Consider the following 24,043-nt stretch of genomic DNA (forward strand, 5'->3'; position numbering starts at 1 on the left):
CTTGCAAAGCTGCTTCATCCTTCTCCCTCAGTCTGTCAAGGTTGTAGTTAAATTCTGCCTTGGCTCACAAAGTTTAAAGTGGTTTTAACTCAAATTATGTAATCAATTAGCTACTATACAAACAGGTAATGTGGTTTTCCAGACTTGTTTGAAAGAAAAACAATGTTGCTATTGGTCATTAGCATCCTCAAGCGTGTGAGATGCTCTATAAACTCTAAATTAAATAAGGTTCCTGCGGCAAAAGAAAATTGTATTTTAATTCTAATCAGCAGTATGTAAAAGAGAAATGGAGGAGAAGATGGCAGGTGAGGGAAGAGAACTGAAATAAAGACATTCATCTGGTTGCCATGACACCTGTTTCTATTTACTGTGATCGTGAAGGAAAAGAATAATATTTGAATGGAACCAGGTATGGATCCTTGTTACAAAAGGCAGCACCATATACTGAAGGGATTTTAAGTGATGGAAGCAGAAAAATAAAAACAAGATAACTTTGCTGACGACATACTGAGGCTGACACCTTGAATGGAATTGGTAGAATCAGCAGATCTGTCACAGGGTTAGGCTAGAATTATTAAGAATCTTGAAGGTGAAAATAGACTTTTTAAAACTGAAAGTCGAGTCTCAAGGAAATCAGTGATACCTTCATATTGGGGAGTAATTTTGTCCCTTTTATTCATAGATTAAAAACTGAGAATATTCCACTTAAGCTGCTCCTAAGTAATCTGTAATAAAAATATCTTGGCCATATTATAATCCTCCTTCAAAATAGACATCTTAGACCTATGATATCATGCTTGAAAGGAAAACAAACAAGTTTTAGGCTACATTAATATCATCTGAAAGACAGGCAATTATCACCTGAGTATGAAATGAGGATCACCAGAGAAGTGCAATAGACATGTGTGAGTATACGATGTTTAGTATTTGGTATAGTTATTTCATTTCTAAACTTGGATAATAATCCACAGTGTGGTCCACTTAAAGCATTAGAAAATGTTTTATTATTGCTAAAAATCAATGCACAAGAAAAAAGAGTAAAAGCACCAAGACAGTCACTAAATCTAAGTCTTTGTTGGTTTATAAATCTGGATGTGGTCTGAAAGGATCCTTTATAGTTACTGTGCTTTAAGTATATAATATGCATCTCAGATGACCAGTGTCCCTTTAAAATTCTGAATAGCTAAAATTAAGACCTCTAAAATCTGAGGCCCAGAAAATGAGGGAGAGAGAAAGGAAATACTAAGAGCAAAGTATGTGTTACTAACATGTATGCTTCCAGGGGGAGAAAATAATGAAATTATGGTAACGTGTTGTTTCCTCACTACTAACATTGTCTGTGTATGTTGTTGTAAGAAACATTGTTAGTTGATGTTGGTTTCTGGTTCTTATTTTTATAACTGCATGTTGAATACTACGTGTCTTTTAAGAAGCACCTAATTCCTTACATCTCTTTTAGTAACAAGCTTGAAATAATTCACTTACAAGAGTATTGCTTTACTGAGGGAAACCCTCTCTGGCTTTTGACATGTCAAATGCTCTTGCACCAAAATTACATGCAGCCAGGCTGAGTAAGAGTATTGCAAGTAACCCACCACCTTGGGCGACTTGGTTTAAGCAAATGTTCTGTGGTCAATGAACATAGGCTGTGTCAATGCATGGTGAGCCTGAGAGAAGTACAGAAATAAGTTAGAAGTCTGATGCTGCTGTCAGATTCACAGAATCACAGAATAGTATGGGGTTGGAATCAATGCATGGTGAGCCTGAGAGAAGTACCGAAATAAGTTAAAAGTCTGATGCTGCTGTCAGATTCACAGCATCACAGAATGGTATGGGGTTGGAAGGGACCTCTGGAGATCATCTAGTCCAACCCCCTGCCAAAGCAGGTCCACGCAGAGTAGGTTGCACAGGAATGTGTCCAGGCGGGTTTTGCATGTCTCCAGAGATGGAGACTCCACCACCTCCCTGGACAGCCTCTTCCAGGGCTCTGCCACCCTCACAGGAAAGAAGTTCCTCATCATGTTGAGGAGAAACTTCTTTCCTATGAGGTCTTTTCATTTTTAGAAAGACCCTGTACTTATTTGTATAGTGACTTTGGAAAGACTCTTGAATTTTTTCAGAAAAATAATAAATTTAAATATGACCTATGCAGATCTGTGGGGATGTTTGAAAGCGACACTGCTGCTGCATGTGGAACAGTATGATGGGACAGTACATTTGCCTGAGTTCAGAAGTGTTTTTTGAGTGTCTTTTTATCATGTGATTTTGACAGCCTTATTTATACGGAGCAAAGGGATGGGGAAATGGAGCACTAAAGAGAAAGAGCAGAAAGACAAGGGAGAAGAAAAATATTTTTATATTGGTTAAGAAAGGCCCTGAAAGGGATGTTGGACTAAGCTGATGAAGAAGAATAGGAGTATGAAGCTGCAGCAAAGAAAGAAATTCTGGGGAGATGCATGTAAATAGGCAGTTAAGGGACTGAAATAGTCCATTGGAAGCAGTGAGGGAGAAGGAGCTTTTGAGCTCCTTATTTATCTCTGTCATGTCTAGACATGGAGAGACCTTCTTAACTCTGTGCTTTACGCTGCGTACAGGTGAGCTGGGAACTGTGCTTTCTCTTCATGTAAAAAACTTACTATTAATACCATGTGGCTAATGCTTGCTGTAGGACTTGAAGGGGTTACAGCTATCACAGCCTGAATTCTTTGTACTTTTCTTAGCCTTTGTGTTTTGAAATGCTCTATTTCTGGTTTTTAGAGATCTAAGTTAAGCAGAACTCAGTGTTCTAGGAAGACACAAATTTGTCACTAACCAGCCTTAACTCTGTACATAAGACATTTTTGTCTCTGTGTATTTAGAGTTTCTACGAAGTAGTCAAATGCTGTTTAGATTTAGATCAGCTAAGCATACAGGGCATCCTGGAGGCAGCATTTTTTCATGTACATCTCCAGAAGTTCCACTCCATGTTAGTCCGTATCATGTTTTCCAGTATTTCCCCAGTAAGGAGCATTTCGGTTTTGTACAAAAAGCAAAACATTTCTTTCTGTGGAAAGTTAGGAAAGAAACCATAATTTCCTATAATAAAAAGTGGAAGACTATCTTGCACAATGTGTTGTGCAAGGGAAACCATCTTCATTCTCACCTTGTCTAGCTAAGTGTGTAAACAGCATTTTGGCTAGAGTCTGAGGGTGAAAGATGGGAAGGTTTCTGTCATATAGTTATATTGAGTATTATTAAAGCTATTGCAATAAAAAAAGTACTCAAAAGCACTTTGTGTGCATTCGAAGGGGATTCAAGAGAATTAGTCTTTGGTAAGAAAAAGCAAGAAATAGACTTTTTCTATAATAGTTTTGATATTTCTTTTCCACTTAATTGTCACATTTCTCTAAATCCTTTTTATAGCATTTTAAGCATTTTCACTGTGTGTATCGGTACTAGGAAAGAAGCCATTGTAGGGTGGTGATGGAATTTGGGTTGTGCTACCTGATTTGAGTAGAGTTTTTCCCATTGGAAATAAAAGAGGTATTAATGGGCGTTAGAGGGTGAAGGTTCCCCTACAACGGGAGATCTTTTCTTTGGCAAAGGCATGTTCAATAGCTGAGAAAGTCTATACTAACAGAAATGTCTTTTTTAATATAACTTCTGTTACTTTTAAAGCCCTTTAGTAAACTCAGAGAAATGAGTCTTGTTAGATATTACTTATGGTAGTAGAATTGTCTGTGGCAGAAGTAACCTTCTCATACTAGAAACAAAATTTACCATTCTTGTTTGAAGAGGAACAGTGACCTCAGAGAAGTAGTAATATTAATCTGATACCTTTAATGTCTGAGAAATATCTAGCTGTCATAAATTTGTACTACTAACTAAAGTTATATTTTTTATGACTAATTTGCTGCATCTGAACTTTTCACTGAAAATAAAAACTGTGTGAAGAACGAAAATATATAGTTCCTTTTGCATAATCAAGAATTACTAAACTGTCCTATAGTTCCCAGAAGTGAAGGTACTGCAGTCATACAGCTGTCTATTTAGTTCCCAGCATGCTGGGAACATTATCTTACCAGTTTAGTTGGAAAACTACTTTCACAGAAATCATGGCTAAAATAAGACAATGGTACAAGACTGCAAGCAAGAAGTTTTTTGTAGTTGTCTCCCCTTTACACAGTTTCCAACGTGTTGTACTCTGTCTGCCTTCCCGAGCTATGAGATAAGTCAACGTCAATTTTGACATAGTAAAACTTTGAACTTCCTAGTGACTCATCCCTGCATTAAAGATGAAGGGTGTTTTTCTCCTCTCCCTTCCCCTCCTCCATAGGATGCAGCCGTGAGATTCTATTTAACATCTGCTGAAATCACTGAAAGCTCTTTCATTGATTTCAGTAGAAGCCTGATTAAGCAGGTTTTGTCTTTGAACTTTGTTCTTAACAGAAGGTTTTTTCCCTTTGCCTTGGCATTAAATGGCATACCACCTATTAATTTTCCACAATCAAGGCAATGAGAGTATTAGCATCAAAAGAAATCGAAAAATAATAAATGATTCTTCTTTAAACTGACTTCCTTTAAACCTAATCTGCTATAAAGCAAGACTGCATGTACATACTGGAATAGTAGACAAGTCTTTGCAAGATTGGAGCCTAATCTTCAAGTTTTGTTATCTGTATTCTAAAACATTATTTATGATTTATTGTGCAGAAATTAAAACAAATCTGAATTGTTTACACATTCCACTGATGTTCCATAGATTAGTGTTTATTATTTATTACGGATATGTTCTTAACATTAATATATATGTTAATTATTTCCTGTGATATTTAATGTACTTAATCTGCATACACTGCTCTTCATACCTGCAGTTCTGTTAACAAAGTGGGGAGAGAATGTGTTTGTACCTGCATACAGCTTTTTAAATCAGCAGTCTCTTTATTTTTCCTTTTCTAATACAGTTTATTTATTAATATTACTTTTCAGAAAAAACAGAGAACAAAGGATCTGTCCCAGCTGTTTCATTCATACAATCCATATGATCATAAGGTAAGAAAAAAAAAAAAATACTACCTATGTTTGCTGTTAAGAATAATTCCAAACATTCATGATAACTATATTTCATGTTTAATGCAAAAATGAGAGGAAATTATTAAATTGAAAGTGCTAGGGTATTCATGTTACTTAAATTATGCTATCTTATAAATGTTTCTTTGTTTCTTCAAGCCAAGCTTGAAAAGCTGCATTTTCTGATTTGTGAAACCAATGACTCACGTTAACCTCATGGAAGTATAATTTATAGACTGACACTAAATCCTGCAAAGTGACCATATGTGGTATCGGTTTCCCCTCTTTTTTTCTCTCTATTTAGAAACTGTGTTACCCTTGAGTATGTTGCTTAGCTTGTTGTGTCAATTAGGCCCTGAGATACATGATACTAATGAATTATCTATTGATTCTGGAAGCATCATTGGAAGAGGCTGCTTTGCTAACAAGCCTGATGGTTGTCTGGAGAAAGAAGAAAGAATATACATCATCATTATTTGTAAAAAAAAAAAAAAAGCCCTTGTTTATTATATTCCATACTATAGGGTAAAAAGATCCCTTCCCTAAAGAAATTGCAATATAAAATGCAAAATTAAAGCTGTTACAAGAAGACTTTGGAGAACCAGGAGGCAGAGATTACAGCATTTCTGTGCTATAACCATTTGCCATGGGGGTTTTGTAGACATTATGCAAAAGAGAACATTAAGCAGGAGATTGAAGGAGAGTTAAGTAGGTTTGTAAATATTTTGGGGGAGTTCCTCCTATCTTGGGTGCATCTGTGGGCATGTTAAGCAAGTGCACTAAATCCTGTAACAATTTGTCAGCAGCATGAGATCGTTGTCTTTGCTGCTTCAGTTTTGCAAAGTGTGTGTGATTTTGCAAGTATCCATTTCAAAAAAGAAAGCTTTGAAATATTTTTTCATTTAGACGTTTCAAAGGAAAGTTCTGAACTCTGTTCCCTTTTCCTGGCCATGCACCAAATAGTTATGAGTTGGTAAAATTAGCTAGGTTTTGTATTTGGGGGAAAAAAGTGGCAGAAGTGTGTATGTATGTGCTCCTGTCTGAGAGTATGAACACATGCGTGTATGTGTGTAACACACATGTCTATGAGAAAGAAATACATTGTGTAAATATTAATGGATTAAATTTATCCAGTAGGTTGTTGCTATGAGAGTTTCATAGTTACCAGCAACTTGAAAATTTACAGTTTAAAAAACCATTGTCAAACAGTAGGTATAGTCTATAATTTTAATAATTATATATCATTTCAAGTTAAATCCATCAGTTCGAAGTTGGCTTTTTTTATAGATAGACTTGAATTATTTATAAGGGTTGGTAAAGCAGATACTAAGGGCCTGTGAAAACTGAGAAACATGAAGAAAAAAGGAAATTAGTGTGACAAGATTTTTAATGGAATCATTGCTTTTTTGAGTCTAAGCATTTTAAGGTAAATGTAATAGTAAGTCAATTAAGATCTAATAAGGAGAAGCAACTGATGAACCAGAAGCTTTGATATTCCTCTCCGTATCTAAATTCTCCTGTGCCAAACACTTTTTATTCATAGTACAAGGAAATTCCATTATTCTTTTATTAGCACTTTTAATGGAGCTTGGCCATTTGTAACTCCTGCTGCCTTCCTGCTCATATCCTTTGTGGCATTATATCAAAGTGTCCTCAAATGATTTTGGCTTCAGTTGTGAAGACTTGTGCACTCTTTACAAATTAGTCATCAGGCGATGTGGAATTGAATATAAATGCTTAGATATATTCCCTTTTGATCTTTGTTTTAGGACCTTTAATAAATTGTTAAAAGTAGCACAGTTATTTGATGAGTGATTTTTTTTGAAGCTCCACTCTTTTGCTGCCTCCATGCACATTCTGCGTTTATATCTGAGAGTAAAAAGGGGGAAAAGGACAAATGAAAGTTTATTAAAAAGATGATATTTCTTTATTTTCCATTTGACGGTGAAGGTTTTCCTTCCATTAACCTATCTGTAGTGGCTGCAACAAATTTATTGGAGATTTCTTGCTCTGTGCTTTTAATTTCCACCTCAGCTGTCAATTTCACAATAGTTGCTGTCCAGGGGAGGGCTTTTAATTTTTACATTAAATCCAACAGTAATTGGTTGAAAATACAGTTATTTCAGGTGGAGGTTTATATTAGTTTTATTCTAGTTCTGCTTTATCTGTTTAAATGGCAGAAGGGTTGGGTTTTGGGGAGGAGGTGGTGTTTGCTATTTTGTAGATTATTTTCAGCAAGCATAAAAAAAGAGATTTTATGATGGCTTTCTGAAACTGTTAGTGATGCAGGATCATGGCACCAATGACTTGAACTACTGGCTCCCAGGATTTTTAGTTGGTTGATTAGAAAGTTTTATCTCTGAGTACTTTTCCCAAATAGAAAAGAGATCACCTTAAAGGATAAGTTGGAGCTTGGTAGTAGTAGTTAAAACATGTAAAAAGGAAGTTAATGATCTACAGTGGCTAGAACAGGACTGTCTAGCAAGATTTGATAGTACTTCAGCCTTTTGTGATGGGATATCACATAGAAAAGAGAAAAATTAATTAGAAAGTGTTCATCTTCCAAACTTGTGCTTCACTCAGTAAACCAGAGTGTGGTGTTTTGATGGAGTAACTTAACTAACTAATATTTATGCTTGGTCAGGAGACTAATAGCTATTAGAAATAGTGGCTATTCCTGAAAATTTTACCTCAATTCATGTTTGCCTTTCTAGGGCAAGTTACTGCATCCTGAAAGACATTTTAAATGTCTGTGGTTCTGCATTCACGAGTCTTTTATCAGGGGAGCAGGGATGGAAAGCAAGGGTTTTCTTTTATTTCCACTTTCAGGTGTGGAGTCTTAGCTTCTGTCTGGTGAAGCCTTAATTCAGCAGCAGAGAGGGGGCAGAGCTTTTAAATTCTTCTATGCAAAAGGATTGGAAAAGTGTGAGATTCTGCCACTGGTGATAGCAGAGGAAGAGTAGTTAAGCTCCTGTATTCTTTGATGCCTAAATATGTATAGATTACCATCTAGTTGCCCCTCTCATCGTTCAGATGAAATCATACAACAGCACATCTCAATAATTACCCTTTTGGTGGATACCTGTCCTATCCAGGGGGATCTGATTGTGGTGTATTTTACTTACTGTCACTGTAGGGCTTGCAGAGAATCTGTGGGTCTTTCAGAAACCGTACCACTGGCAAAGCTCATTTTTGAATGAAAAAATGAGAAAAGCATCAGTTTTGAATGTCTGGCAAATGCATTGCAATCTTGATGTCAGACAGATACAAAAAGTTCACTTTTCTCAGATATCTTTTGTTGTTAAAATAAGTAAATATATTCTAAAATTCATTCTATCCAAACCTCAGTAATTATTTAGGAAATGCTGAGATATATCTTGGGTATGAAGAGCTGTTCCAGGTGGGTGTTTGACTGCCATTTGTTTAAACTTCTTTCGGTCAGCATGTATAAAAGAACATAGAACTCTATTTGTAGACGAAGCAATTCCTTGTTCTGAAATACTTGCTTTTTCCTGTGTTTATGTAGAGTAGGAGTATGTATAGTCTGGATTTCTTGAGAGTCAAGTTCTGACTGCTATTGTAAGTTTTCTCTGGTTAGCAATAGAACAGCTCTTCCAATTACATGTATAGTTTGTCTTTTTTTAGAAAAATAAGATTAAAATGACATCCTCATAAAACTGTACCAACAACAGTTTTAGTGGCTTAAATTTTAAAAGATGATACTGGGGGAGTTCTCTTTTTACCCTTAGCTATAATCTTGACTGGATTTCTACTAGCTCATTTAATGAAAGATTATGTTTGCACAGAAGTAATTTCTGCTGAAACTTTATGTGTACACTGTGAGGTTCTACATTGCACACAGCACGGATTTTATTCTGTCTGCAGTGGATGTTTAACTCCCTTAGCATCTTTCTCCTGAGTGATGTTTGCCCTTTAAATCTTGTGACCCGGTTTGCTGAAAGCTGCCAAGGCAGTTGTGATAGCAGGTTACCTGGCCAAAACAACAGGTTTGAGAAGCTTAACTTAATATGAGCTTCAGGATCCAATATGCAGAAAGTGTCCAAATTCAGCAGCACAGAGCCCAAGTTCCTTTTCTTGTTTTTGTCAGATGAGTTAAGTATTCAGTCTAGCCCTGGAGCAGTTGTTTAAAACTATAATCCTCAATTTATGCTCTGCAAAAGAATGTTTTTACGTATAGTAAACACAGAATAGCAGAACTACCATTCGTTCTGCTGCTTTGCCTTCTTGAGAGGATAGCCAGAAAGAGAGACCGTAGGGCACGTCCATACATGCCTCTGGCAGCATTGGGCTGTTACAATGAGAAATCCTCTGAGAGTCGTGCTTAAAACTCAGCTCTGGGTTCATTTTTGCAACCTGACTCTCTTGCTCAAGAATAGGGCATGATCTGTGAAAAAAAATAAGGTCATGTCTTACAGTATTAGTGATTTGTTTTAGCAGCTGAGTAAGAAATAAAGTCAATGTTCATGTGATTTGAAAAGAGGTTTTTTTTAGAGGTTTTTTTTCAACGTTGAAAGTGCTCAGAACTAAAAAAAAATAAATTACTGTGTAAAAATGTGCTCTAATTGATACAATACTACTGAAATAATTGTCAAATCTTTAAGCTTCATGCTCTAAAAAGTTCTTCATTAATGCATTCTGGAAATGTTAAAACACTCAAAAAACTAAAACCCCATAGACAGTGCCTGTGTTACTGGCAAATTCTAGGGACCCATTGTATTAAGACACACAATTAAGTGACAAAAAGCTTTCTTCTTTGAGGGGGGCTCAAGGGGTTGATGTCCTGTGTTCTGTTTGTTTTTATAAAGGTAGATATGTGCATAACTGACTCAAGGGAGATCAATAACAAGATTATGTATAGTTATCCTTAAAGTTAAGGTGCTAATGACTGCTCTCACAGAGTTACTGTGATAATTGTTTTCAACCAATTATTTGAGTAGTGCACAGACTCTTGCTCCAGTTTTTGACAGAAAATAATCTAATGTCAGCATCCTTAAACTGTGGTTGTGGCACTTCTCTAATACTGCTGGGTTCTGTGCTTCCTCTGGAGAGTTTGAGGCATTTGTAAGTCAGAAAAAATTAAAAAATGATACTACTACACATTGGAAGAGGCTGTAAGTAATGATAATTGAGGATTGCTGAGTTAAACAGCAGAAACGGGGAGATGGGAATTTAAATGCTTCTGTTGGGACTGGGTTTCCTACCAGTGAGCTGCTTCCTCTCATTTTTCTCTCATGTTCAGAGAAGCAGGACCTTCTGTGCATCCTTCACAAATAGGCAAAATTGAACAAAAGAAATTGTGAAATCTACTAAAAGAAACAACTCTAAAATGCCTGATGTTAGCTAACCTTCTAATGCCAGGCATCACCATACTACTCTATTAATTAGATCCTGAAAAGTTTGTTTCCTAAGATGTGTCTGCAGTGTGGTATGATGTGATTACAGGAGAGGACAAGTAAATTGAAATGTTGGACATTTCTAGAGTTGAAAGTGTTTCTATGAAAGTAGTTTCTTAAAAGAGGCCAGGGAACGACTAAAATGTAATTACAGCATTAAACTTATCTGGTAGGTGAGATTTACATCTTTCAGTAATCTATGTGTGTACCTTTTTAGTAGTTCCCGACCTCCCAGACTTTGACATCCTCCACTTCTCTGGTTGTTGCTGGCCATCTTTCATAGCCACTGGCATTAGGCAGTGGTTTGTTTTACAAATAAGGCACGGCAGCTACCATGTTTAAGTAAACCATGTTTGGATGCTTTTTCGATTCTGGAAATGGGAAATTTCAGAACTGTTGAAAACCAGAAGCAATTCTTGTTATTTTTCCTAAGGACAGTAACATTTCTCAGATATTAAGTGTGTTTTTTAAGATGTCTGTGCGCAGTGGAAGTGTATGTGTAGGTTTTACTTTTGAGCCAAGAAAAAAACCCATAGTTTTGAGATACTGTCTCAGCCTTCTGATTTTTTGGGTAATGACTTGGGTATAGGATTCTGGAAAATAACAAAAATCCTTTTAACCTGCTTTCCATTTATTCCATGAACAGCATTGTACTAAATCATAAGGCAACTGTGAGGTTGCAATGCCTGTGATATAAGCCATAGTCTGAATTTCCTAAAGCTGGTGCTTTGAATTGTTCTTCTGTAAGATGAAAAAAATTTCTAGGTTATTGCTGAAAAGAGACAGAACCTTTTGTTATCTCCTGCCTCAAAATAGGTTTCAGGTTTAATTTGATAGCTCAGATGTCAGATATGACCGCGTTTTATGGAAATATTCTTATTGTAACCTACATCTATTCTTCTCTTTTCCCTTCCCTCATGTTCAGAACTGCTTTTTGGAGGAGGTTACATAAAGCTGTTTTGTGCTCTTGATATGATGTGAGGCTTCAAAGAAGACTACTGAAAGAGAAAAGCAATTTCTGTTTGGAAGAGCAGAGCAGTGGCCTTGTGCTAATGGCATACTTGAACATTACTTGGTGATAGTGTAGAAAATCTAACAGCCTGAAAAGCTGCTGCTTTTTTTTTTTTTTGACTTAACTCTTAGCTGCATTGAGGTTTATGCCATCTGTAGCACAAAGCGAGCTAATGTATAGACAGTATAGAAATAGCTGTTCAAATACCAAGAATTGTTTCAGGGATTTGTAGAGGATAGGAAAAGAAAGGAGGAAAGCAATGCAATGGAGGGGCTTACTTCTTCTCTGTTGGATAGGCACTATAGAAAAGGATATATCTGCTCTGTCTTAATTCTATAGCTGAAATGTTGGCGTTAAGGACTTGCAATCTTGCAGGAAGTGTGTACCTCATCCAGAAAATGAAAAAAACAAAATACCCAATTCCTGAATTTATTGCTATAAAGCCAATGGTTTTGGCTTGTTTTTTGTTTTGGTTTCACAAAAACCTAAACCATATACAAACAGATAGTGTATATATGCCCAATAGTTTGGTTAAAACTGTATTCAATGCTAGTAACTTTTGCTGTAATTGGGTATTTAAAGCATCGAACCCTGTCTGATGCGAACTAAATTGTTTGGGATTGTTACCTCAATTATCAGTCAGATGGGAGGCTTTTCCTGTTTTAGGTTAAACAGATATTTTTTTCTGTCCTTTTTAAGTGGTCTTTCTAAAAAATGATTGCAGTAGTCTGTCAAATCACATTTGCATGTATACACAAACGTAACACTATATGATGATGCATGGGATTAGATGTTTAATGAGGTTTCCCAGGTACTGATGTGTTATTGAAGTATCTTCATTAAGGATCTTGAGAACAGTTTTAAGAAACAAGATGATACAATCCACATATTGCCGCTTCCCTCCCTCCCACACATCATGTAAAAACACCATGTTTTCTCAGTTAAATAATCACGAAAATAGTGGTCATTCAGTGAGCCCACTCTCAGTGTGAGCTCAAGTGCTCTGGAGGGCAGCTGAAGGAGGAATCTCAGAATCTGCTCCCTACCCACGGGGAGTTTGCATGGTTGATTCAGGTGATTGTCACCTGCAGGAAAGCATCTGTCTTAGCTGCATGTGAAATTTGGGGTTCTTACAAATATGGTCTCAGTGGTCTTACAATCAGTCTGCGTGTGTCGGAGGGAAGGGCTCGTCGTCTTAGGGGAGAGACAGGGCTTGTATTCAGATGCAACTAGAAAAACATCCTGTGGTTTTTACCAGTTGCTCATCCTTTTTTGAGAATTGCGGGACGAGCACTGAAGGATAGCAGCGCAGTGGTGATTTAGTGTGCATGCTTACAGGAGAACCAGCAACCTTCTGTTAAATTACCCAGATACTCTACTCGTGTAAATTAGGTTAGGCTTGAAACACCCCCCAAATCCGGTTCAAGGTTGGAGGCTGAGGGCCAGTAGACTTCGAGTTCACCCTGCAGCGTAGATGTATCCTGGAGGTTTAGGTCCCAGTTCAGAGCGCAAGAAAGCATCTAAAACACATGATTTGATTCCAGCCCTACTTGAGCTGTAGTGTGTCAGAAGGAAGGAGTGGTGCTGTCAGTAGGAAGAGATGTACAAACCTGGATTGTGTTATAAATGCACATTAACAGAGCATATTTCGTTCCTTAAATATGACATGCTCTTCATATTATTTTTCCTCTGCATTCTGGTATTTTATGAACATAAAATAGTTTTCATCCAAAATTTTGTGTCCATCCAGAGATGGGTGAAATAAATTACCCATCCTTCCATGTATTTTTTGAGGGAAAGGCTCCAGCTTGAGAGGTTTGTATGACAGCCATCTTCTGTGGAATCTACTTCATCATTTTAAATTTTGGCAAGATTCCAACGTGAAAAAAAGCATCTTTCCAAGAAGCTGTAGCTTCTTCCTATAATTCTAGAGACTGCCTCTATTTGATTTGCAGTATCTGAAGTATAAGAGGCTTGTGGGGCCAATAGCAAACTTAAGGATTGGTATCTCATCAGCCATCTGGATAAAAATGAGGGGGGGGGGGGATTATATCTCCTTAAAGGAACAGGAACATTATGATTTACATTATGATTTCTTTGTGATAGATGTGGCATTTTCTGGTATCACGGAAAGCAACTAAGAGGTTGATCTTTAAGGATGACATTTTAGTTCATATAAATGCTGCTTTAGGTCATGTTTAATTTTTCTTTCACCCTTTCCTCATACAATCATGATAGGCATACCTAGTCATCTAGCCTTATAGAAAAAAGATGGATATGCAAGTAATTGACAAAGGTCTTTAAAACACAGCACGAGATATTTTTTTTTCTCCAAAATATATTTCTGTGAAATTTGATATATGTAGCACTCGTAAGAGAGGTGTTGTGATAAAACACTTCAGGTTGCAAATACAAGCAGTCATGCTGAGAAATCCTTTATTTCATACTGTCATGGTTTTTCCAGGAAAAAATATCTATGTGTTCTCACTGCTGCTCATTTTCGCATCTCCTTTAATATCATTAACATCATTTATGAAGCATGTGTATGGAAAATTATGGTCCTTCATGTCTTTTATTTTTGCAAGCTTATTTTTTATATAGAAGGCCTGCTTGGGACAAAGGCATAACCCATCACTGGTTTACATTGCAAACCTCAACCTTATTTTCCATAGAACATTTGCAGAAAATGTGAAATATAAAGCTAAAAATGTGAACCATTTGTAAGTCCTGTGCGGGAGCAGACATTAAATACCAATTCACGTGTCAGACAGACAGTGGCAGCTGCTTTGTTAATGTATGGCAGAATCCCATATTAAATCAAACGGCAAGTGCGCGGTTTGACAGATACCGTCATCAGTGCAAACATTATTAAACTCATTAAAGAGCTTGCTTTTAATTTTTTATTTTAAGTACACATATTTGGCTTGCAGAGCCTTTCTCAGTCAGAACCTACAGCGGCAAGTAGTACTTCTCCAGGTTTTTAGCCTAACAAAGCCTGATGTGTTCCTGGCTGTTCCTCGGGGGCAGCGCCGCGATATTTATGGCTTCCCCTGCACATCGCGTGTTAGGGTCTGTGACCAGAAATTCCATTTGAGAGCACATCGCTCTGGATAGCACTCAGTGGTCTTTTCATTTTGATTGATGGCTCTGGTTTTGCACCATCTGGCTTCTGATAGGCTGCATTAATCATATCCCGAACTAAGAAAATTTAGACAGGATTTTTTTTTAATAAGTACATGTGTGTGGGAAAGAAAAGTGCATGTTTATATATGTTTGTGTATTTAATTCCTATCGGTTCCAGGCATACAAAAGAGAGCAACAGTCCTGTCATATGGTTTGTTTTGCGATACATAGGTCTCTAAATAAATCTCTCCTTATGAATGCCTATATTTCAGTCTTATTCCTACTGTCTTTATTTTATTTTCTTTCTATCAGTTGCCTTATGTTGACATTGCTTTCTGTTAGGAACAATAGGCTCGTCTAAAGCGTTTGATTTGCATCTCAACTGTTTAAGTAAATCTTAAAATTTCTCATTCTGCTGCTTTGGTAATATGCTGAAGTTCCTTGCTTCTTTTTAAACACAGGTTGAGGTGGTGGTTTCTGAAACAGTCTTCAGTTCTGTATCTGTAGAACATCTTAAAATTGTCATATTTAAATTCACTTCTTGGGGAAAATTTAAGAATCTTAATTATACGTACAATATGCAAGAGTCAGTAATTGGTCACATTGAGGGGTTCTGATGGAGTTTGACAGTAGCGTATTTAAGGTACTGTATTGTTGGATTAGCGAAATTAATAGTCTCTCAATATGTTTGTAGGAATTAATCAGCCAACATGCAGTTGTTAAGTGTTTTATTTGGATTTCTAATTTACAAGTTAGCAGTTATCTATATTATTTCTCATTGGATTGCTTTCAGTATGTGATATTTTACAATATGACTTAGGGGAAAAATTTGTCCTATGTATACCCTGTGCCATTGAAGCCCTAAGCTGGATGTTAGCTTTCAGAAGCTACATAAGACACTGAGGTTCTGGAGCGTGTCCTGAAAAGGGCAACAAAGCTGGTGAGGGGTCTAAAGCACGAGTCTTATGAGGAGCAGCTGAGGGAACTGGGATTATTTAGCTTGGAGAAAAGGAGGCTGAGGGAAGACCTGCACAACTACCTGAAAAGAGGTTTAGATTGGATATTAGGAAAAATTATTTAGCTTGGAGAAAAGGAGGCTGAGGGAAGACCTGCACAACTACCTGAAAAGAGGTTTAGATTGGATATTAGGAAAAATTTCTTCACTGAAAGGATGGCCAAGCATTGGAACAGGCTGCCCAGGGAAGTGTTGGAGTCACCACCCCTGGAGGTGTTTAAAGGATGGATAGATGTGGCACTTGGTTGTGGCATGGTTTAGTGGTGATTTTGGCAGTGTTAGGTTAATGGTTGGATTCAATGTGATCTTACAGGTCCTTTCCAACCTATAATCCTCTATGATTTTAATCTTCACCTGTTAAAATTTCATGGGCCACGGGATGAGAAGCTGCCCTCAATTCACTTCCACCTATACTGCTATGGATATAACTCCATGAAACAGTGGTCAGACAGCAATAATTTATACTCTTAATAAGAAATCAAGTAAACGCATTTGCTATATGCCCGAGTCGGGCATTTACTGGTCACACTGGGTGTGCTTTCATAGGGGTTCCTCACAAATCAAATGGTGAGGAAGTATCGCAGCCACCAATTTTTCATTGACAGCTATAAATCGCATTATTGTTGGGGAGGGATTTGTGGGGTTTTGTTTCTTGTTTTATTTTTACTTTTTTGCCCCATTTTCTTTCACTTTTCTTCAATGTTCTCATTAGTAGAGCATGAAGGTACTTTGGAATCTTTTTTTTGTCTTTTTTTTTTTTTTCTTTTTTTAATTTATTATTCCCTCTGCTTTACTTGTGAAGATAGCTTAAGAGTGAGGTACAGAAGAATTCCATGTGTAGCTAAGCAGGAAGGTGGAGCAAAGTTTGTCCGTAACCCCACCAACTGAAGCAAAACTTCCTGTTCTAATTTTATTTCTACCAGGCTTCGTGCTGTCTCTCTGTGGAGTAGATTAGGTTTATTTCGAGACATCTGGCATGAATTTTTTATAATTTAAATTTGTACTTAGGGTTCAAAATTAATGTCATGTTAGAAAGTTGTTTGACATACTACATCAAGAAGCAGCTTTTTGCGGAAGATTTGCGGAAGATTAAATCCAGTCACTGGATTTAATATAGATATAAAGCTCCTTAAGGTCTAGCACCGTGCAGGTGCTGAGAGAACCCTGTCTCATATTTGTTTCCACAGTTTTCTGCTTTTTCTATTGTCTTCCTCTAACGCATTCATGTTTTCACGTACATTTATTTTAAAGCCAAGGGTTTGTTTACAGTCTCGCAGCTTTTTAAAATTATACATCTGTGGCTGAGAGAAGCCTAATTCACCAGTAATCTGTGTTAAATTAAGTATAGATGCTGAAAATTAGGATAAACAAAGCCTGCTTAATCATTATTATAAAAGCACCGTCTTCATTTGTGTGCCAAGGAGGATTTTAAGAAAACTTCATGGCCACGCTATTGATCAGACTGTGCCCAGTGCTGAATTACAGTTCTCTAGTAAATCAACTACTGATCTTGATTCATTTTGCCTCGCGCCTCCCACATATAGAACTCCCACCTTATTTTGCCTGAATCATTGTAATTATAGTTTACTTCAGAGACATTATGGAAGTTAAAACGTTAAAGTCTTGCCAACAGGCACAATCAGTATCTTCTCCTGAGCTCCCTGCTGGCTGTTCATAAAAGCCTGGATGCTCAAGCTCAGAAGAAGCTTTCAGTATGCATACTGCTCCCTGGTGTTCTCATTATCCAGCTTCCAACTTGGAAGTAGTCATCACCGTAGCCTGTACATCACCGTACAGGCTTGTGGAAGGTAGAGCAGCCCAATACCTTGTTGGTAGCAAAGGTCTATGGTGAAAAGAACAGTTGTTTATAGTAGCATTCTGCAAAGGATGCTCTGAATTTTGTGAGATACGAACAAGATGTATTCGTTCTTGTGTTGTACTTCAAAACGTGGAGAAAAAGGTAAAATGTATTTGCAAGTGTCTTCCTGAGAACTGAAAAAACATTGATATTGTCATTTAAACACTGGGCTGTAGTGTCAAAGGGTGAGTTTGGCGCCTGCAGGATGATTAATAGAAATCCCTAGAAAGTGAAACATCTATACCATGGATCTCTTTTCATCTCTTTCCAAAGTTGTATGTGCCAGCTTAGAAAAATTGCCCACAACTTGTCATTGGTAGCTACAGAATCCTGGTGTTTTCACGTGATGACTTTCAATAAGTTGCTCAATATGAAGAAACTTTTTATTACCATAATTTTCTGAAATTCAAAGCCTGTTTACGCTTTTCAGCAGAACAACTCCAGTCAATCTTATCTTAGTCCATGCAGGTTTAATGACTTAGTTTCTTAAGTCAATGCCAGTCAAGTAATTCTGTAGAGATATGCCCTGCATTGCTGTGGTGATGCTGCAGGTTATCTCATCACGCTATGTTTTTTATTTCTATTTTAATATGGAAAACAGTGGGAGTTGACTTTGGATTGTGGCTTTGGGTTGAATTCTTGTTACTTTCTTTTTTAGTTTTATTGTCATCCCTATGTTGAAAGAAATATAAGGAGTAAATACGTTAAAATTTTTTAAGGTTTACCAGCTTCTATATGCTTATTCCATTCTTTACTAAGCTTTCCAACAACAAATTAGCAAATGGGATGACTAAACTTTTTAATGGTCTCCTTTCTAAGGCTATTTAATATATTGATATCTGGTTTTGCTGTTATGCTGATTATTAGTGAAATTATATGAAAGGATAATGTCAACTTTTTGTAAGATGTTTAGATTTTGAAAACAGATACCAATGGTAGTTATTTTTTAAAATGCTGCTTGTTTGTATTTAAAAATCTACAGGATTTTATATGAATAATAATTTTGGTGAGTATACATGTGAAGATTTTAAAAATTCTTTCAAAGGGTTCTTACACCAGTGAGACTGCGTACAGCTTTTGGGTGCTTTTAGACTCCTTTATAAATACTGTCTCTGAGTAATTCCTTTTCTTGTGATGCATGTAGTTTTAAGGGGAGGGGGAGCCCTTTATTGATTTTATCCTGTGGGTATATAGCATACATTTCTCTGTTAATGGTTGGCAACTGTGTACGCTGTGCAAGCTCTGTGTCTGGTAAGAAATTGGGCCTGTACATCAAAACATTTCGTGGAAGTAGAAAAACTGAAAGTACTTACTGTAAAACCCTTGTAATGTCTCGTATCTAAATCAAAGTAATACAATTATTCATATTGGAAATAGGATGATGTTATTGCCAAGAAAGCTATTTTGTCCTTAGTGGTAGATAATATGCCATTATATCACATGCATATACGTCATTTCTGTTGAGAATGCTCTCAGAATTATCTTTAGAAAGTGATATCTTTTGCTTTAGTGTATTTTTTTTTTTCCATCACTACAGCTTACTGTGGTTCTGAGAACATAATTCCACAAAAAGAAAAACCTAAAGCCAATGAGAAGAGGAAGTTAATTACCAATTTTTGTGTGTGTGTGTATTGTGGTGGCGGTTGTGATTTTTGAGGAACAGTCTCCTCTTTCAGAATCTTGCCAAAATCCTGGTGCCACTGAAACATCTACAGTAAGGTATTAGCCTTATTTTTGTCTCAAAAGATAGCGTTTGATTTCTAAGTTGAAGCCTATAAATCATCCAGAATTAAAAATCACTAGCAGCTTATTTGTGCGGAAAAAGGATTTTGCATTCTGTAGGGAAAATATCAGGCATGTGGGGATGTAGAAATGTATGGGGAAGACTTGGCTGACATGTATTTGTGTGGCTAAGTCAAATACCAGTCAGAAGTTATTGTTCTGCAGTATTTCCTCAGCAGTGAACAACAAAGTGACAACTGCTGTGGTACTCAGGCACCATCTGTCTTGTGAACCCTGCCGTTCTGTTCTTGCCTTAATATGATAAATTTTACCTTATTTCTGCAAGAAAATAAAAATAGCACTTAATCTACAGCTCAAAAACTGGATGAATTCCAAGTAAGGCTCTGTTAGTAGTGATATCCCTTGTCTCTGGGGGTGTAAATTTGGGCTTACACCTAAGTGTGTGTATATAAATATTACAGATTTATTGCTATGTGTGCTGTGCTATGCCACGAATACAAGTCTGTATACAAACATGATATATAACAAAAAAACTTTATAACAAGCACAGTAATTTGTATCCACAATAAAGTAATTATTTTTAACTTACATATCTACAACTGAAGACTTTAAAGGTATTCTAATGGCCGGGGTGGGGGGGTGAGGAGGCATCAAGGTGGACTTTTATTTGTTTCAGTATTTTGAACTCCTCTTTGCTGGTGGTATGTTGTGGGCAGTGTCTTCAGGCAGTATTTATTTTAATTTCAGCATGGTGAGATTTGAAATTACTGGGAAATTTTTCAAATGCAGCCTCGCTGTTTTCTTCCATGTAAACAAAATTCATTTAGGCTAGACTGCTTTTTTCCCGGAATGCCTGGTGAAGTAGTATTTTTCTGGCTGTCTTACTGCTGCTTTTTCCACTTTGCAAACATTTTCCTCGTCTTCAGTTTTGCTAGTGTTTAAGTGTACTCGTGGTCTCAGCCCCTGAATTATGCTGCTGCACCATTTCCACGGTTTAATACGTTGAACAGCAGCAAAAGCCCCCGAAAGCCAGCTGGCCCCGTGCGGGGCTTTGTCTTAACGAAGAGTCTAATGAATAGGCACTTAAAATTGTACCCAAAAATCTGCATTTGTCCCTGCAGAAACTTCAAGCACCTGCTTCACTTGTTAACTTTAGCATTTTCGTAAAGCCTACGCATTCATAGTCTTTCTGTCAGAGATATAGGACCTCCAGCGTTAATTAAAGATCACGTTGTACCTTGAGAAAAGGTGACCTCGTGTAAAAGACTTAATTATTTTTAAACACTATATTTGAAGAAAGTGATGCCCACACTGAAACTGATTGCAGTGAGTGTGCATAATGAAAGCAGTGTATGAAGCCATGAATCCCAATTATATAGTGCTTGGGTTTACGTACCAAATGACAGCAAACTGTATGTATAAGAACTGGATATAAGCTCTCTTACCAAATTAGATACCCTATATGTAAAACAAAGAAAGCTTTTGTAATGGTGCAAATATATAAGATGGGGCATTGTTATCTTCATTACCTTTTTTCAGTGACATAGAATTTTTTGCTGAAAATTTTGTGAATAGTTTTTCATCTTAAAAGTGTCTGTTTCACATAATTAAGTATTTTTCTTACACAAGCGAAATAAGTCCTTTATTGTTCCTGAAAATCTTTAAAAGCTTATAAGAATTTCTTATATTGTTTTTGAAGAGCAGAAGGCATGTTCTCAGGTGTGATTTCCTTGCTGTGCACGCTCAGATGTGTATCTACAGTGGGGTTGCTGTTCCCACTGGAGCAAGGAGGGTGAGAGAGACGTAGAGATGATGCAGGGCTCTTTCTGGATCTCCATAAAGAGGATCATCAATAATTGGCTAATAAAACAGCCACTTTAATAAGATAGAATAAAATGAGGGGTAGAGGTAGTGAGTAACTCTTATGTCCCTTCAGATGCTGAGAACCCCACGTTCGTGCAGCATCGGGCAGAGCCCAGATGGGTTTTCCCACTTTGTGCTGCACCCATCCCAACCATGGAGAGGTTCCCTCTGGGGTCCATAAAGGAGCAAGAATTGCTCCTTTGACACACTTAGATCTCCCATTTAAAAAAAAAAAACAAAAAAACCCACACAAAAGGGTCTTGCCACCTTTTACTGCATTTCCTTTAAAGTATTCTATGGAGTAGAATTTGTGCCTGTGTATTTTAGATGCTGTCCCTGTTCAACAACTCTAGAAAAAGTGCTAGTGATGAAAGGAGCAGTGTTGCAAATGCAGTCAGGTAAAAAAAAAAAAGGAAGGTTAAAAAATCATAAAACCATTGTAGTCAATAATAAACACATATGATTTTTTTTTAAATGTCTGCCCCCTCTCCTGAAAACGTGGTGTGAATGGGGAAATGCCCTTGTAAATGGTGCAACTCATATGACATTGTTTAGTAATACCAAGGTGAATGTGCCTTCAGATGTACCTCAAGAGACTGACATATGAGAAAACCAGTAAGTGAAGAAACAAATGCTTAAAAAAAGGAAAAAACAATCCTACCAGACTCAATGTCTGCTTCACTTGGAGGAAAGACATAAATATTATTTGCCACGTAACACTGAAAAATGTGTGATGAATGTAGCAACTGTAAAACCTTTATTGTTCCTTCAGCTAAAGCAAACAGCATGTGTAATTAGTTGGCTCCTTCTGCCTAATCCTAAATCCCAAGAAGATTACATGTGATTTGAATCATCATCTCCCTACCTGTTTTTTACAGGCATATTTCAGTTCTAAATCATCTCCATGTTTCCATGCACCAAACCTCTGCAAAGCAATAGAAAACAGTTAAGGCTGCCCTGACATGCTGCATTTAGATAGTTAAAGGTGGCTTCCTGCTGTGCATGTATTTCATTGACTTAAAGCCATACCAGTGATTTTTAGGTGTTTATATTATTTTTGTCATAGATCTTTGTACACTTGGTTTTATGGATGAATCTCGGTATTAATTTTATTTTGGTTTGGTGGTTTTCATTGTTTTTTTATTCCTGCATGATCAGGAGTTAATCTATTGTAATTCATATCTTCTGAAGTAAATTCACTTCCAGTTAACTGCAGTACACAAGGTAAAATTGTTTTGTTTTTATATTTGCAAGGTCAAATTAAATATAAAGTCTTTTTTTTTGGATGCACAGTAAATTATTGATGTTATTCCTGGGTCAGAATGAGAGAAAGATTTCATTAGTACTTATGTAATGTGAAATCTGGTTTTAACTGGAAGGACCCTTGAATAAGAAAATCTTTGAAGTCATTGCTTGGATTTTTTTCTTTTTATAGAAGAATTCCCGTGAAAGTCCATTTTCCTCTTCTGCACCATCTTGTCCAAGTGTAACTATTTTATATTTTAATGAGTAGTTAGACCCTCTGCTGCATCAGAAAATTCCAGGGTAGTTCACTGGCCTTTCATAAACCTCATGCAGAGAACATATGAACACAGCACAGCTCTGGTTGTTTTCACAAACGCAGTGTCATGGAAGAGGAAGTTTGTTGAAGTCGTATATCAAGTGTCAAATGTGCAGGTCAAAGCCATAGTTCTGAGTGGTCGCAGTTGTCTGAAAACCTCAGCTAAATGCCAATATGGAGTTGCAGATCACTGTAGGGGACACATGCTGTAGTCTCACAATTTCCACACATTTCTACAGGAAGAAAATCTTGGATGGAGAATATGGAAAAGTCCATCAAAGCCAGTGAATTTCATATCTGTGGAACTGATGTTAAATAAGCCTCATCCAGGTCAGGCCACGTGCCTTGTGCCATTCCGGAAAGTTCTCTGGATAAAGATGACTTCAAAGTTTGTAGAGACAGCTTGTATGCAGAGATAATGTCTTTTATTAGACAAATTTCTACTGTTAGAAAAACCAAACAAACTCTCAGGCTGTTGAAACCTCCCCGGTTTCTCACAATTGTATTGGCTGATCTAATTTTATTTTTTAAAAAAGTAGTTCACCCTATGAACTTTGCTTTTCTTGTTTCCTTAGACCATTGTGGCTATACCACCACTATTTTAAAATCAACAGGAGGATAGGGTATTGCTACTCATTTCATTTACTTTGATGTTCTGAGCCATCTTGGGTTTCCTGAGCAATGCTGTAGCTTAAGATAACAAAACTGAGTTTTAGAGGAACAAAGAGGATTCTCTGATTCCCACCTTGCTGCTTTCTTCTGAAGTACCAAAGTACAGCATATACGATCAACTTCAGATGTTTTTTTTTTAGCTTTTTTCTTTCCTTTTCTTTTTGTAGTAGTGAAAGGAAGAACTACCACACTTGTGGCTGGCAAGGAGGAAGAGGGTAGTGCATAAGTTGGGCAAGGCTGAGGTTGGACAGTGGGTCAGGCAATTAAGAAGAAGGTGGCATAACCACAGAAAAACATTTAGAAGCAAGTGAAAACACTAATAAAAAAAGGCACGATAATCTGGTATTTTATCGGGGGGATATTTGGATTCTATTTATTTGATTAGTATTGTGATTTATAGATGTAACTGGCACTTTTTTCCATGAATAGAAGCAACTCTATCTCCTGTCGTACATAGCATCTCCTACAATCAAGTACAATTAAGCTGGTCTCAGATTTGCATAGTATTAAGTTGTATGAGCTTGTTCAAGCCAACAAAAAGAGGTCTCTCTTGGTAGGCATTATTGTAGCTAATCTGCCTGCTGGAGTACATTGATGTTTTGCATGTGGTTCTAAGAGATACGTGCAGCTGGGTGGTATAGTTCTGAATTATTGGAATGATTCATGGCACTGGTTTCCGTGCAGTCACCTTTTCCTTTAATAAATGAATACAGCCTCAACTCAGTAGAAATCC

General features: G+C 36.9%; 1 protein-coding gene across 5 annotated transcripts in view; it reads left to right on the top strand.

The window, feature by feature from the left end:
- CDKAL1 (CDK5 regulatory subunit associated protein 1-like 1) overlaps positions 1–24,043 on the top strand; it is a 428,699-nt gene that overhangs the window by 324,180 nt on the left and 80,476 nt on the right. For all 5 annotated transcript variants that reach the window (XM_014941103.1, XM_014941106.1, XM_014941102.1 and 2 more), the window contains one exon: positions 4,969–5,031. In XM_014941103.1, coding sequence (XP_014796589.1) covers positions 4,969–5,031 — 63 coding nt within the window. The remainder of the gene's footprint in view (positions 1–4,968; positions 5,032–24,043) is intronic.

The sequence above is a fragment of the Calidris pugnax genome, unplaced genomic scaffold, assembly GCF_001431845.1.
Source record: "Calidris pugnax isolate Ruff unplaced genomic scaffold, ASM143184v1 scaffold8, whole genome shotgun sequence".
Taxonomy (NCBI): domain Eukaryota; kingdom Metazoa; phylum Chordata; class Aves; order Charadriiformes; family Scolopacidae; genus Calidris; species Calidris pugnax.